General features: G+C 31.3%; 1 protein-coding gene across 1 annotated transcript in view; it reads left to right on the top strand.

Annotated features, from left to right (window-relative positions):
- Window positions 1–9,296: 9,296 nt before the first annotated feature.
- COP1 (Transducin/WD40 repeat-like superfamily protein) overlaps window positions 9,297–16,196 on the top strand; it is a 13,145-nt gene continuing 6,245 nt past the window's right edge. The window contains 6 exon segments of the mRNA XM_089785760.1: window positions 9,297–10,173; window positions 11,504–11,581; window positions 13,114–13,269; window positions 13,600–13,956; window positions 14,615–14,772; window positions 14,911–14,976. Coding sequence (XP_089641886.1) covers window positions 9,850–10,173; window positions 11,504–11,581; window positions 13,114–13,269; window positions 13,600–13,956; window positions 14,615–14,772; window positions 14,911–14,976 — 1,139 coding nt within the window. The 5' untranslated portion in view covers window positions 9,297–9,849.

Genomic DNA, 16,196 nt, shown 5'->3' with positions numbered 1-16,196 from the left:
TAATTAATAATTTTATAAGTTATATATTTTTTCAATGTTAACACAAAATAGAAAGTAAATATGCTTATAGTCAAAATACATATATATACTAAAAGTATATATATATATATATCATAGTAATTGTATTCCTTATAAATTAACACAACATATAAAGAATATATATTAATAGACATTACCAGTTAATTAATAATCATAGTTTCATGATTTAATTTAATTAATTGTCTATATGGGTTTGTTTAATTCTAAAAAGAAATTATATGTACTTGTCTTTAATTATATAAAATTAAAAAATAGTTAAGTTTTAAAACTATTCTATTACTATATATTTGTCAATTTTTAACAAAATGAATTACTAGCAAAGTTGGTAAAGGTGTGGTGTGTTTTCCATCTTCACATGGGTTGGAACCTACTCATTAGTAAAATTTTAAACATTTAATTTAATTATTTGTTTTATAATATATAAATAAAAATAAATATTGATAAAAAGGTATAGGGTACTCGATGGTTTCTAGTTGATGGCTTGCCTTTGATTTTGAATACTGAAAGAGTACATCAAACATGTCTGCTTGGCAAACAAAAACATGTGTCATTTCCCAAAATCAGAAACTAGAGTGTTACAAAACATGTGTCATTTCCCAAAATTATAACTGGAGTGCTACTCAAAAGTTACAACTTTTACGTACTGATCTTGGTGGCCCTATAAGGACTCCTTCTTTAAATGGGAGTAAATATTATCTATTATTCATTGATGACTTCACAAGGTTTAGTTGGGTATTTTTCCTTAAGGTTAAGTCAGATGCTTTGAATACCTTCACCAAGTTCAAAATGTAGGTTGAAAACCAAACAAATTCAATAATCAAAAAGTTAAGAAGTGACAATGGGAGTCAGTACACTTCCAAGGAGTTTGAAGAATATTTAAGTAAAATTGGTATTGTACACCAGTTGACAATTTCTTATAGTCCATAGCAAAATGGCATTTTTGAGAGTATATTCTCATATTTAATTTTGAATGTTAAGAATTTTGAAAATATGGTACTTTGAAAAGTAAATATATTCTCATATTTAATTTTATTTAATTTATTTGTAATGAAAAATATATTTTAATAATAAGATGAAGAGTTTATTTTAAATAAGCATTTATTATCTAGTTATTAAGGTATCATGATTCTATTAAGATATTAAAATTCATTTGTACAAAGAATCATACATAAGAGACATGCATTTTAATTGAATCTAAAAATTGTTCACAACTATATAATAAAGTTAGTCACTTTATTGTGTGTTTAGGCTATAGTACCTAGATTACTTTCAATGAAATGAATGGAATTCACTTTAAGGGAATGATGAGTTTCAAATTATCAAAATGGTTGACTTTGAGTAATGACATTATAACATGAACTAGAATCTTGTGAGAATCAAATTTATGTTTAACCGTTACTTAAATCATGATCCTACATTTAGGTATTTGTTTATTGTAGAACTGAAATCTTAATGGATAGTGGACTCGTATTTAATCTCTTTATAATTTTTGATATACCGTGAGCACGATCATCATGAAGCGTTAATCTAGACTCCGTATTTTAGGATTATAATCAATATGAATATTTGAGAACATATATCAAAATAATGAAACTCATAGCATTAACATCACTTTTAGTGATTTCAAGAAGACTAGTGATTAATCTAGGTTCAGTGGATTGATGACTTAGCTACTCATCACATCTGGATACTCAAAAGATTAGATCTAGAGTACTAAATCACTAATTGGATGAAATTTGAGACTATGGGCAAAATTGACATAAAAGGTAAAATAGTAATTTCACCTTTTGTCATTGGATGTTTATAAGGGTTCACAATATAAAGTTTGGAATTAGACGACTAATAATTAATATCAAGCATTGAGTTATTTCTTATAATTATAATTAATCCAAGAGTACAACCATGAATTTATGGTGGAGTGATTTCATGGTTAATAAGCTTGAATTATTTTTTAATGAGATTAAGAATAATTCTAAGTTTATTAGAGCTTGGAATATCTATGTCCAAATAGATTTCCCACTTAACTTCATAGAATTTAACTTTTTTTTATAATTAGGGGAATAGGGATTCGAACTCTACTCTTTATGCAGGGGGATTATGCATCAACCAATAAGCTAAATACTTAAGTGCTCATAGCACTCAACTTGTTTAAGATGGAATGTATGCTTTATTTGATTAATTAAATTATGCACAATAATGGCAACTTAAACATGTTTGTCTTAATTTAGACAAAAAAATACATTTGTCTTAATTTAGACAAGAAAATATATTTGATCTTAATTTAAATAAGAAAATATGTTTATCTTAATTTAAGACAGGAAAAATATATTTTGACAAGAAAACATTTTTGTCTCAATTTAGACAAAATAACATATTTTTGTCTTAATTAAAGACAAGAGTTGTCTTAAATTAAGATAATGTTAGGAAGATTTTTACAAAATGAATCTAACATCCATGTTGATAAAAGGAAACTCCATATTTAACTATCACTCTTTTATTTATTATTAATTCATTTTAAATAAAGATAGATAATAATAAAATAAGAGTTATTATTCAACAAGAAGTTTTATGTTATCAAGAATTCTAAATGATAATTAAAATAATAAATAATTTATTTTTAATTTTAATTTTGATAATTATGAAATGTTTGATGTTTCTATAACTCTAAATCGATGGTCAAGATTGATTTAAAGGTGTTTAATTTTGATTAAACCTTTGAGGTAAGAGTTTTAATAAAAGGAGAAAAGATCAAAAGAAAAGAAATGTACATACTTTTCTTGAAAAAGTTTTTATTCGTCACTTCTCTTGTCATCCTCCAAACTTTGTCGTATCTCTCTTCCTCTCTTCCATTTTTAGTTGAATTTTTTATGAAAAAAAATAACTATTAATTTTTAAGAAGGAAAGAAGGACAAAATTGGTTACCATTTTGTAGTCTAGTATTTCACACCTTATTCACTCAAAGTTCAAGTTAAAAGCATTCTTGAAAAATAAGTGGTAAACTTGTTTGATCAAGAAATCAATCATTGGTGTAATAGTGTCCCGAAATAAGAATCTTAAAAGAAAAGATATGGTTTTTTTCTTACTTAATAAATTCTTATTTTTAAGAATGTAATTATATTACTTGCAATAAGAATGATGTATGTTTTTGCTTATATAATTGGATTGCTTGCTTCCTTTATAAAAGAAATTTTTTAAATCTATGCTTTACACAATCACATCAATCCATTTAGATCTAACTCCTTAAAACTATAATGGAGATGGCAAGGTGCCTGCTAATTGAAAAAGAATTACCAAAGTCTTTTTGTGCAAAAGTCGTTACCACAGCAAACTACTTACTTAACATAGCTTGAACTAAGGCTTTAGTAAACAAGACTCTGTATAAAGCCTGATACAACTTTAAACCCTCTGTTAAACATTTCAAAGTCTATGGTTGCATAGGTTATACTAAAATATCTGATGTTAAAAGGATTAAGCTATATGAGAAGTCTCTTGTTACTATACATCTTGGGTACAACAAAGTTTAAAAGGGTTACAGGCCATTGGATGTTAAAACAATGAAATTTTTTGTTAGCAGAGATATAGTTTTTGATGAGAACATGAGATGGAATTGGGATACTAACTCTGTTGAAAGTACACATAGCCAAAAAATTGTTGCATATCACTATTTGAGTAAGAAATTAATGCAAATTTAGATGAAAATATTGATAAGGCTTTTATAAGAGGAGCAAGATTTCCACAAGACATTTATTCCAAATGCTATGTTGCTATCACAGAACCTAGTTTCTTTGCTAAAGCAACTATAGATAGTAATTGGAGACAAGCCATGGAAGTTGAGATGTCAATGATAAAAAAGAACCAAACATGGATTCTTGTTGATAAGCCTTAAAAAAAAGAAGGTTATAGAAGTTAAGTGGATGTATAGAATAAAGCTTAACTTTGATGGCTTAATCAACAAGTTTAAAGCCAGGTTGATTGTGAAAGGCTACTCTCAAGTAAATGGTGTAGACTTCTTTGAAACTTTTGCACTAATAGCCAAACATGATATGATTAGGTTACTGATAGCATTTGTAGTTAAAGAAGATTGGGAAATTTGGCATTTAGATATCAAGTCAACATTCTTGAATGGCAAAATCAATGAAGACATCTATGTTGAGCAACCTAAAGGCTTTGTTGAACCAGAAAAAGAAAATAAAATGTGCAAGCTAATCAAGGCTTTATAGGCTCAAGCAAGCCCGAAGGCATAGTATAAGAGGATGGATAGTTACTTATAGAGTCAAGGCTTCATTAGGAGTAAAAATGAACATACTCTATATGTTAAAAACTTAGGTAATGATGTTTGTTTGATAGTATCACTTTATGTTGATGACTTATTCATCACTAAACTAATAGTGATTTTTTAGATGACTTTAAGGCTACAATGTAGAATGAATTTGATATGAGTGATCTAGGGAAGATGTCCTATTTCCTTGGTCTAAAAATATGTTAGAAAACTAATTACGTATTGTTGCATCAAAAGAAATATGCCTCAAAACTACTAAAGAAGTTTAAAATGGATAATTGCAAAGTAGTTGCAACTCCTTTAGCTTATGGTAGCAAGCTCAGTAATGATGATGGAGGTGCTGAGTCAGATGACATGTACTACAGGAGTTTAATAGGTAGTTTTTTGTATCTTTTTGCTATAAGACTTGAAATTATGTGTGCCACTAGTTTACTTTCTAGATTTATCCATAAACCTTCCAAGATCCATTTAATTGTTACTAAAAGAGTTCTTAGATACATTAAAGGGACCCTGAGTTATGGCTTGAAGTTTAATAAATCAAATAAACAGAAGCTTAGAGGCTACTATGACAATGATTGGGGTGAAAGTGTGGATGATTCAAAAAGCACTAGTACATACTGTTTTTCCTTTATAAGTGTCATCTTTGCTTGGAACTCTAAGAAGTAAAACATTATGGCCCAATCATCAACTAAAGTAGAATATGTTGCAGATAAGGTATTATGGTTAAGAAAGATTCTTCTGGATTTGAAGTTTAACTAAGAAGTTTCAACTACACTTTGGGTGGACAACAAATCAATTATAGCCAGGTCTCAAAATCCACTACACTCTAGTCCTAAACCATGGAAAGACCAAGCATATAAGGATTAAATATCATGTTATCAAGGATGTTGTGAAGCATGGAGAGATTTCTCTCGGGTATTGCAGTATCATTGATCAGATAACAGATATATTCACTAAAGGACTTAACAAAGAAAGATTCGAGGGTTCAAGCTTGGAGGTTGCAAAATAGATCTTCAAGTTGTGTCTTAAAATGAAGATCAATTTTGCTGCATTTGGTACGAAATGGATTTAAGTTTAACGGGTAAAGTAAAAGACAAGCATTTGAATTATGACTTCTTTGTAGTTACTTAACTAAGCCCATCATGTGACTAGTATTCTTATTACTTCTTTATTTTTTTTCTTTATTCCTCTTTATGTCTATTAGTTGTTATTTCTTTGAGAATGTAAAAGGCTAGGTGGCTAAAAACAACATGTTTGTTAGGTGTTGCAAACTGTGCTGTGGGCTTAATTATTTTTTCTTCTTTCTATGTTAACCATTATTTGCTTTGTAAATAGCTTTTTTATAAAAAGGCATATTCCCGTTATAACAACTGTCTTCTTCCCCAAATTTTTTTTCCTTTCAACTATTATCAATTATATAATATATATAAATAGTAAAATATTGATAAAAGGGTATCGGGGTTTGAGCATTGGGTACCTAATAAATGGTACTCAAACCTTACCCGAACTCGTCCCAAATCCAATTATAAGATACCTTATAACAAGGTACCATTGCCATCCCACGTTTGTATAAAATTCTCGTCAAGTAGCGTGAACCTCCATGTAGGGATTTTGTCATACATGAACTAGGACCATTAAGTGTGTAGGGGGCTCACCACGCATGAATGCGGTTCACCATATGCATGAGGGTATGCATGGATTGTCGTGTAGGGATTTTTCTATATATGAATAGTGTTCATCATGTATGTGTAGAGCTCATCACGTGTGAGTGGAAATCTCACCATGTATATGTAAGGTTCTCACCACATAAGTGTAATGATCTCACCAAGTATGAATGATGGATCACCATGTATGGAGGGATCTCGTTAGGTATATGTGAATTGCCATGTAAGGATGCATGGATTGCCATGTATGATGAGGTACAAGATCTTGCTAGTTTTCAACCTCTATTTTAGGTAAGTATGCTTAACTTTATGTTATCACTGCCTTAACCTCAACTTTGTACAAGATATTTTAAGGTCACCTTGGAATTGATGATCCAGATTATCATCAATGTGGATCAAGACCAGTAAGGATGTCTTGGGATCCGTAAGATTATCAACAATATGAATCAAGAAAAGTGATCAAAGGTGCCTTAAGGTCACCAATGTGGATCACGGCAAGCTATCAAGGATACTTTGAGGTCACTTATGAATTAATGAGTAGGACCATTGATAATGTGGATTAGGATAATAATTAGGGATGCCTTAGAGTCACTTTTAAAAATTAGTGATTAGTATTGTTAACAATGTGGATCAAGACAGGTGATCAACTTTGCTTTAGGATGACCTTGAAATTGTTGATCAAGATTACCAGCAAAATTAAAACAATCTTTAAATTCCACCATAGAGGTTAAAATCATAAATAAGTTATACCTTTTTATTTACGTCAGCTTTCTCCTTGTAAATTTATACTCTTTTATTCAAGTAAATACTTCTTTGTAATCTTGCATAGGAATTTCATTAGTTTTTTATTTTTTTATGTAAACTTGCATAGGAATATTGATTTCTATTTATTTAAAATCGACTATATACCTAAATTGGGGCTAAACATTTAGGCATTTTTTCAATTAAGCGTCAAATGTTTCAATTGTAACAATTAATGGTCAAAACGTTTTCAATTCCATCCAATTAAGGGCTAAGTTGACAGATGGATGGAGCATGTATCACACATAACAGAAAATCACGTGGGCTAATTATCGTAACGTGCGAGTTTGAGAACCCATCTGTCCAAAGTGAAAAATTAGAAGTCCCCTTATCTAGGTGCGATTGGTCACTTGTTAAATTTGTTATATTCAATGGAGTCACAAATTAATTTTAGATCCATTTAAAGAACAATAACTAGGTTTGTAAATTTTTAGAGTTAGGTTCAAGAGTACGATTATGTACAAGGAAAGATTAATACCCTTGTGATGCCTATTTCACGAACGGTACCATTTAATCATATGCTATACAATTATAACTTGAACTATGGATTTTATTCTTATGTTTCCCTAATTATTGCTTACTTATTTTATTTTTTATTTTATTAGCAAACTAAAACATCTTATTCGATTTTACAAGTATGACATGTGCATGATGCAATTATGAAATGCATGACATAAAGTCTGAATAATGTCAAATGAAAACTTTTAATTAAGGATATTTTTCAAATTTGTCCATTATGCTGGTGGGATCCGAGAATACTCTCTCAACTAAGAAAATACCCGAGAAACTCACATTCGTAAGTTTAAGGAATAAATTCAATCATCAGATTAGTCATTTGTAAGAAAAAAATAATCATTCCTAAGGCAGCAAAAGCTTTTTATTAAGGTTATTCTCCAAATCCATCCATCATACTAGTGGGGATTCGAAGGTATCCTTTCATTTAGAGAATTATCCAAAAGAACTTGCCTTCGCAAGCTCTCTCGAAAAGTCCCATCATCAGGGTTTAGACTCAAACACATAAAATGTCTATATGCCACGATGTTTAAATAATGCAATGATGGTATTTGATATACTTATTATTTCCAATATTAATTACTAATTAACTTTATTATTCCACCATTTGGAAATTTTCTCTGCCTCATTTTTTATTATTTCATCCCTATACATATATCATAACCAAACGGTACTGTTTAGGAACCTCCCTCTTTGCTTTACAACAATTGCAAAAACGACACCATTTTGAGGTCCCCAAACCCTAGGTATTTAAGCCCCATTTTCTTCCTCTTTCTTCATTTCCCTTCTTCACTTTCTTTCTTTAAGTCGAATGACTGCTTCTCTTTCTTCCTTTTCTCTACTTGAAATCCCTATGTTCGTTCTTATCTCTTTAATCCTTCTCTTTCCCTCTTTTTCCCTATACCGTTGTTATCACCGTCGACATAACCTCAAAACCACTCCTTTTTCAGTTTCCCGAAATCCTTCCCTTTTCCTTTCCTTCGATCGAAAGAAAAGAACTCGTCCAAGCCCCTTAAAAAACAACCTTCTCTCCTACATATTGCCAAACCCTCTTCAAACCCTAATAAACCTTTCAACCACAATCATCCTTTCCTTAAACCCAACTCCCTATTTTACTATATTTATTGTTTTGTATTTTTTTGGGTATTTTTTTATTTTCTCGTGGTTGTGATATGCGGTTGGTAAGGTTAAGGTTGTTTGTACTATGTTTTTGCTTTAGGGACTTCTAGGGTTTTTTGAAAATTTACTTTTAAGGTTTTTTTTTGGTGAAATCTGACCTCTTATAATTTGGAAAGAGGGTAGCGTTTTTTGTTGGGTGCCACCTGTGCCTCTCCCCAACACGTTGTTGAGTGATCCTACCAGATGCAAATTTCTCATGTCTGGTAATGCCCCTTGAATATGGCATGGTGCAAAACGCACCTTGTTGTGCTGGGTATACCTAACTGGCCTTTTTTTAAAAAAAACATTTTTTTTCCTTTTCATTTCTCTCGTTTTTTTATTTGATTTTGAGAACATTCTTTGATTTGGTTAGTCTTGGGTTGTTAAATTTAATTTCATTTGACTGGTTTGTTTCATTCTAATTTCATTTTAGCTAAGTGGATTTATTTTTATTAATAGGCCTACACTTTAGGTCTGTTTTAATGCCTCGAGACATAATTTGGACCACCCAAAGCCTATTGAGTGGACTTTGATTCAAATAATTAATAAAATAATAATAAAACATAAAATCAAATATAAAATAAAAGCCTATATAGAAATAAAAATATAGTGTTTATACTAATGACATGGCATGTTAAGAAATATTATTATTATTTTTTGTGAAAAAAATATTATTAATTTTATATTGAAAATTGTAATGTTTCATGTTTTAAAATTTAGTTGTTACACATCATATTGAAAATAATTATTATCATGTTAAAAATTTAATTATTACATATCATATTAAAAAATATAATTATAAAAAATTTAATTATTACATTTGATGTTAAAAAATATAATTATTGTATATAATGTTTAAAATTTAATTATTATATGTCATGATGAAAAAAGTTGTTATATATTTTATCATAATTTGAATTGTTTTGCTTAAAAAAAAGACTTTTTGATAAAATTATCTTTCCGTCTCTTACAAAATAAATCAATGTTCAGATCATGCGTGTATTTTATATAGATTAGATACTTTTCACTTTAACTCTTAATAATAGAAAATAATTTTTTTTACATTTAATTATTACAATTAAAATATTTAACTTTAAATTGACAAAAATTCAAAATATTGACTTTAGTCCATTAAAGTTTAACCACCGAAGTACTGTTTATATTTTTAAGTTTTTTACCCACAACCGAAACAAAACCGGCAAGCGAGCTACACCTTATACTCATACAAAGGCAACAAAAAGAAGCGAACGGTCCAAAAACCGGGTGATTGCGTGGTCTTTCATAACCCTCACAAAACCGCACGGTGGGTCCCTCTTTTTCCCCCTCTGCTTTTTCTCCAACTCCAACGGAAGAAAATCAATCAAAATGTAATCCGAAGAAAACTGTAATTAAACCATGGAGGAAGTCTCAACTGGCACCGAGCCTCGAGTGCCGGCGGTGAAGCCGGACTGTAAACCGTCTTCCTTCGAGGAAGTTCCGCCGCTGCTCGATGCAGCCACTGACGTCACCGCCGCCGCTGCTGTTGAAGTTGCGGAGGTGGACAAGGACTTATTGTGTCCGATTTGTATGCAGATAATTAACGACGCCTTTCTAACGTCTTGCGGCCACAGCTTTTGCTACATGTGTATTACTACTCATCTTCGAAACAAGAGCGATTGCCCTTGTTGCTCTCAATTTCTCACTAATAGTCAGCTTTTCCCTAACTTTTTGCTCGATAAGGTTGGTTGGATTTCCTTTTTCTTCGCTTGAACTTTAGATTTTAATTTAGTTTCGAAAAGAAATGGTAGAATTAATGTGAAATTATGGTTATCTGAGCTTCTGTTTGTGTATATATGGCTTTTTGAGAAGATGGATTTATTTAGATATGATTGGAATCGTCTGTTTACTAGAACGCATCAGCTATTTAGTAGAGCTTGTTTTGGGTATGTGATTGCTTTTACTACTAGATTTTGGTTTTCCCAAGCAAAAAGATTGACAAGTTTACTAGGATACAAGGACAGATTCTAGGCCAAGTTTGTTTGGATACAGAAACAGATACAAGTATTTTGAATAGAAAAATGCATGATTTTACTAATACGCCAAACAATTATGTTTGAATATGCATTACATTTTTAGCCATTTACTCATCTTTAATTAAAAGGATGATTATGATGATAAGGAATTTTTTTTGTAGCCACTTTTAAGGAAGCAAAACGAAGAACTAGTAAAATTACAATTAAACATAGCTTTGGTGGAAGAAAATTGTTCAAAACCATATTTGTTTTTTACTCTTTTTATTTCTTTAGTAATTTCTGATTTATTTTAAGGTGTTTTGACTTTGAAAATTAAGCTCTTATGTTCAAGGAGCATTGTAATTATTGTTTTCTGCTTCATATCATGGAAAATTATATTTGTGTTTGAATGATTTATAATGTCAACTTGACTCGACCTGTGAACCAGTAGTCATTTTAGACGTCCTGAGGACCAAAATTTTGTATTTGTTGAAGAATTCTAGTTGTATGGTTTATGATTGAGTTTCCATATGAATTGGAAGTGAATGTTGATCTCCTTACAGACTGCCTGGCTATTATTTTGCCCACTATCTCTCTCTTGCATCTTATAATTATTTGTTGTATGCTTTCACTGTGTACTTAGTGCAGTCTTTGTATGAAACTGGCTTAATGCTTTTAGCATTTAATGTAGCCAGTCGTCGGGGCTGAAAACTTTTAAATCAGAGGTTTTTAGAATTGATTTATTAGTGATCCCCCTTCACCTTGTTTTTTGGAATTTCAATATTCCAAGATGTTCAATTTCTGAGTGCAAAATGCTTCAGCTAATGAACAAAATGAACATTGAACTTTTGACAATTTAGAATACTGTAATAAATGTAGAAACCTGGTATTGGTTTCTTTTAGATCATCGTATTGTCTTGTTACTTTGAGTGAATGATTTTGTAAGTTAAACGGTTTTTTTATGATGTAATTTTAAGATAATTTGTATCTTGAACTGGTCTATTTCTACTCCGAAATGCAGCTTATTGTTATACGATTTCTCTGTACCACATTTGTAGCTATTGAAGAAGACTTCAGCTCGTCAAATATCAAAAACTGCATCCCCTGTGGAACAGTTTCGTCAGGCATTACAGCAGGTTAGTTACCATCCAACCTGTTTTCGTAGTACTTCAACTTATTTGTTTGCACATTCAACCAAAAATTTTGCTGGTTTTGATTGTCCAAAAGCTGAAATTATTCCATGTTCTCTCGTAGCTTTAAACATTATCTTAATGGTCAGCGTATACATTCTTTTCATAAAAGACTCTGAATTAGTGATGGAGGATGGAAATATGCTATTTGAAGGAAAAAATTGTCTATATGACTTTATTTTGTATTTTATAGGTTTAGTTGTAATTTTTGCATACATTTAGGCTATTTTAGATTATTTGGGTTATTTTATAGTATTAATAGAGTTGACTTTTTTTTCCAAGTGTTAGAAATTTAAGGGTTATATCTTGTATTTTGCATTTTATTAGGGTTTAGGGTCTAGTTTTAACCTATGTTATTTTAGTGTTGGGTAGGCTTGGATTGTGAGATATCAAGACTATCATTTTGATTGTTTTGGAGGTTGGTATTTTAGATATGATTATATGCTTATGGATATATGAGAATTTTTTATTAAGGTTTTCAGATTGTTCCTTGAGTTTTTTGATTTCAAGGTACTTGTTCTGCATTGATGGATTTGGGTCTTCCTGGGCCAATAAACTCATAATTAATCTTGCTTTCTCTTTGCTAAAGAAGTATTTGTCCATTAAGAGCTACTTTTCTTAATCAGTCATGTCTATAGACGATAGTCAATTCATGGTTATATGCAAAGTGTTTTTTTTTTTTTTTAGTTAATGTAAAAAGTTAATGGTAACATTTACTTATATATTAGGAATTCATTTAATGGCTCTTTCATTTCAGTCAATTTAGTGCTTTACTTTTAATACATTTAAGGTACTTAATGTGCATTTGGTAGGCATAATGATGGAGAAAATAGGATCAAAATTATCATATACCATGTTTGGTATTTACTGAAGTAACAATCTTGGAGTAGTCATTAGATGACTATCTTTGTTGTTTTGGAACTTCTAAATTAGGTTTTATTATCAATTTTTTCCTACTTTATTTCCATGTTCAATTTGAACCATGTTGGTCCAATGGCGATTGGTGAAAATGATCCTTATTTAGACTATAAAACATGATTGTTTCTGTGGTGCAAGAATGACCTTAAAATGACAATTGAGTCACTTTGTGCTATAAGCTGAGAGCAGATCCAGCTTTGTTTTCCACACATGTACATGTAGTCAAAATTTGTAGATGACACATTATCCCTAGAAAGCAAGATTTCTTGCAGTTCCCTTCCCACTTTAAGGCATGAAATATCACTGTAGTAGTAGTTAGGGTGTCTGATAATAATTTGATACACTCTGCACAAAGCTTCCAAATTGGTGAGCTTATACAAACTAAAGTAAATTTTCATGAATATTTGTTTTTAATTTGTTATATATTGCCACTCATTGCTGTCAACTAAGCATGACATCCAATGTCTTCTTTAAATGGAGCAAGAGCAGATGAGCTCATAGTTTCTTATACTCAAGCATTTTTCATATCTAAATGTGGTACTTTTGTTTTTCGATAACAGGGTTATGAAGTTTCAATTAAGGAACTGGACAACCTCTTGTCCCTCCTTGCAGAGAAGAAGAGAAAAATGGAACAGGAAGAAGCTGAGAGAAATATGCAAATACTGCTGGATTTCTTAAACTGCTTGCGGAAACAAAAAGTTGATGAACTGAATGAGGTGCATTTGCCTATACTTTAAGCTACTATGTCATTTCTGTTTACTATTTTTTGTGCCATCATCCTGTTCTATCCAATACTTTCTTCGGTATGACTGATCAATGCTGGGTGTATTGTTTTGTTCCCTTTTCTATATATATATTTCCATTAGTTGTGATATTTATCCCTCAGTAGCTGCAGCATATTCCCCTGACTCTGCGATTAGTTTTTTATAATTTTAGTCTAAGAGTTCACAGTGCTGTGCACATATTGTTACGAACAGCTACATTATATAATTATTTTGGTTGGCTTTTTTAGTTTTTAATTAAAAGATTCTTTTTGTTTTCTGTAGGTACAATCTGATCTGCAGTTTATTAAAGAGGACATAAATTCTGTGGAAAGACATAGAATAGATTTGTACCGTGCAAGAGATAGGTACTCTGTGAAATTGCGGATGCTTGGAGATGATCCTGGCACAGGAAAGCCATGGCCTTCATCCATAGACAAGAACAGTAGTGGAATTGTCTCTAGTTCCCTTAATGTCAGAGGATGGATGTCTGCAGGGAATCTTCAAAACAAGAAAATAGATGGAAAGGCTCAGGTGAGTGGCCATGGACCTCAGAGAAAAGATGCCTTAAGTGGAGCAGACTCACAAGGTTTCAATCAATCTGGTCTGTCTGTTGCAAGAAAAAAGCGGGTTCATGCCCAGGTTAGTAATTTTAGAAGAATGTGGTAGCAAAGTTTTGTTTGCTCTAACTGTTAATTATGTAATTGTACTTGACATAATGGAAAATGACTTCAAGACTTAAATGCCATTTGGTCAGTGCAGCATTAAAAAATAGCTAAAAAAGCGTACTAACTAATAACATTAACACTTTTACTTGGCTTAATTAACCTTATTTAAACTAGTTGTAAGTTGCTACTTGTATTTTTCTGTTGCTGCACAGAGCTCTGTGAATCGCATAAACAGACCACTTTGGTCATACATTAATGGTACCTTCTCTTACAATTTGGGTTTACTTGTGTGATTGGTTTGAAGCCATGTTACATATCATGGATATATGGCTTGCCATAAACAGTTAGAGGCTCAAGCTAGAAATCTTATGGGGTTAGATTTGGAGAACGATTTACATTGAGTGGTTTTATTGTAAATAGTTGTGCCTGACAATTGGCTTAACTTCAAAATTGAAGCATTTTTAATGAGAGTATCAACTGTTTGGAAATAGTGTTTGGATTGCTTTGTTGTGCTTTTGATTTTTGTCTGGAGATGATATCTAGTTTTTGCTCAGCTCAAATTAATAAAACCTTATTGATGCACTATTTTTTTCATGCCTAAATTCACTTTCGTTTTCCACCTCTGGCTGCAGTTCAATGATCTACAAGAGTGTTACCTGCAAAAGCGACGTCAGTTGGCAAACCAACTACTTGTTAAACAGGACAGTGATAAAAATGTCATTCACAGAGAGGGTTATAATGCAGGTCTTGCAGATTTTCAGTCAGTGCTGAGTACTTTTACTCGGTACAGGTATGGATGCCAATTTTCATTCTGTGATGGACATAAGTTGACTTTGGCACCCTCCATCCCGCTTCTCTCTCTTTTTTCCTTTTCCCTGTTGTACCTGCAGTTTATCATCAATGATTCTTTTTAATTCCTCTATACCAGTCGACTTAGAGTCATTGCTGAACTGAGGCTTGGGGATATCTTTCATTCAGCCAATATAGTATCAAGGTGAGTCATTTATTCTGCATATGAATGTTGATCTGTGGATTTGATATGGTAGAACAAATGGATTTATTCTGTTTTGCTGCATAGTGCTTCTAAAAATGTAATTGAATATCAAGTTTGTCCATTCCAGGATATGTTAACACTTTTGTTCAACTCTAGTAAAAATTTCAAATCAAACCAAGTTTGATCAACTTTGGAGAAATCAAAACTTAATTTAACTGAAACTGCTCACTAACATGTGGATTCCACTGATCAATGGTTGATTCCTCAATTTTCCAAACAAATTTTATATGTTTGTACCTTTTACACGATATTCTGTAATCTAGATGTGTAAAATTTTGTATTGAAGTAGAATTATATAGTCTAGAATATATGTCATCATCTAGCTCAAACTGTAAATCCATGTAAAACTTCTAAACTTTTGTATAAGTTTTATATTTTTATGGCTGTAAATCATTCCTTATCTCTTAGTGATTCAAGCACTCCTCCTTTCCCTTCTTCAATTGCAGCTGTGTATTTTTAACAGAATTATTCATCAATAATAGAGTGGATCATTACAAAATTGATTGCAATCATTCTATTGGCAAGGATCTGTTCAAAGTTCTAATAGGCTGTGAACAAGATTAAAATATTATCAAGGCATAAGAAGTTATACTTTTCTTTTTTCCTTGGTTCTGGTCAGAGGCCAAAAGTATTGTGATTGATCTGGCAGAAAAACTAAAAAGTGAAGGTGCATCATTAATTTCTTCACTCTCATTCCAAGTTCAAAGTATGATTTCTGTATCTATGAATCCCTTATGTTACATGTTTTCTTCTTCATACAGTTAGAAATAGGATTACAGTTACTGGGGGTTATGTTTTGTATATATAAGTTCAAAGTTATCCCTCTCTGATAAAAAATGATCTTAAGATCCTGAACTGATCTTGGATAGGGATCACAAATCCCAAGTTTGTTTATAAAGAGCAGATTTTTAATTGTATTAAGTCTGCATCTCCTCTGCATGATACTAAGTGATAGGCCCTCATTGGCTGCTGACCCAAGAACTTGTCCGTCAGAAGTTTGAAATCCATGACCGTGGACCAGAATCCAAACTTGTATAAAGTAACTATGTCTACAAAGAGCAGGCAGTAATCCATGCTACCTCTTGTTATACTTTAGGAAATTGATGAGCAATAATCTTAAGTACTATTTTTGTGATTGCCCAGGAGCAGAAATGAATAAT

The sequence above is a fragment of the Theobroma umbraticum genome, unplaced genomic scaffold (genome assembly GCF_002168275.2).
Source record: "Theobroma umbraticum cultivar Fairchild unplaced genomic scaffold, ASM216827v3 scaffold_44.0, whole genome shotgun sequence".
Taxonomy (NCBI): domain Eukaryota; kingdom Viridiplantae; phylum Streptophyta; class Magnoliopsida; order Malvales; family Malvaceae; genus Theobroma; species Theobroma umbraticum.
This window is presented reverse-complemented; position numbering and strand designations above follow the sequence as displayed.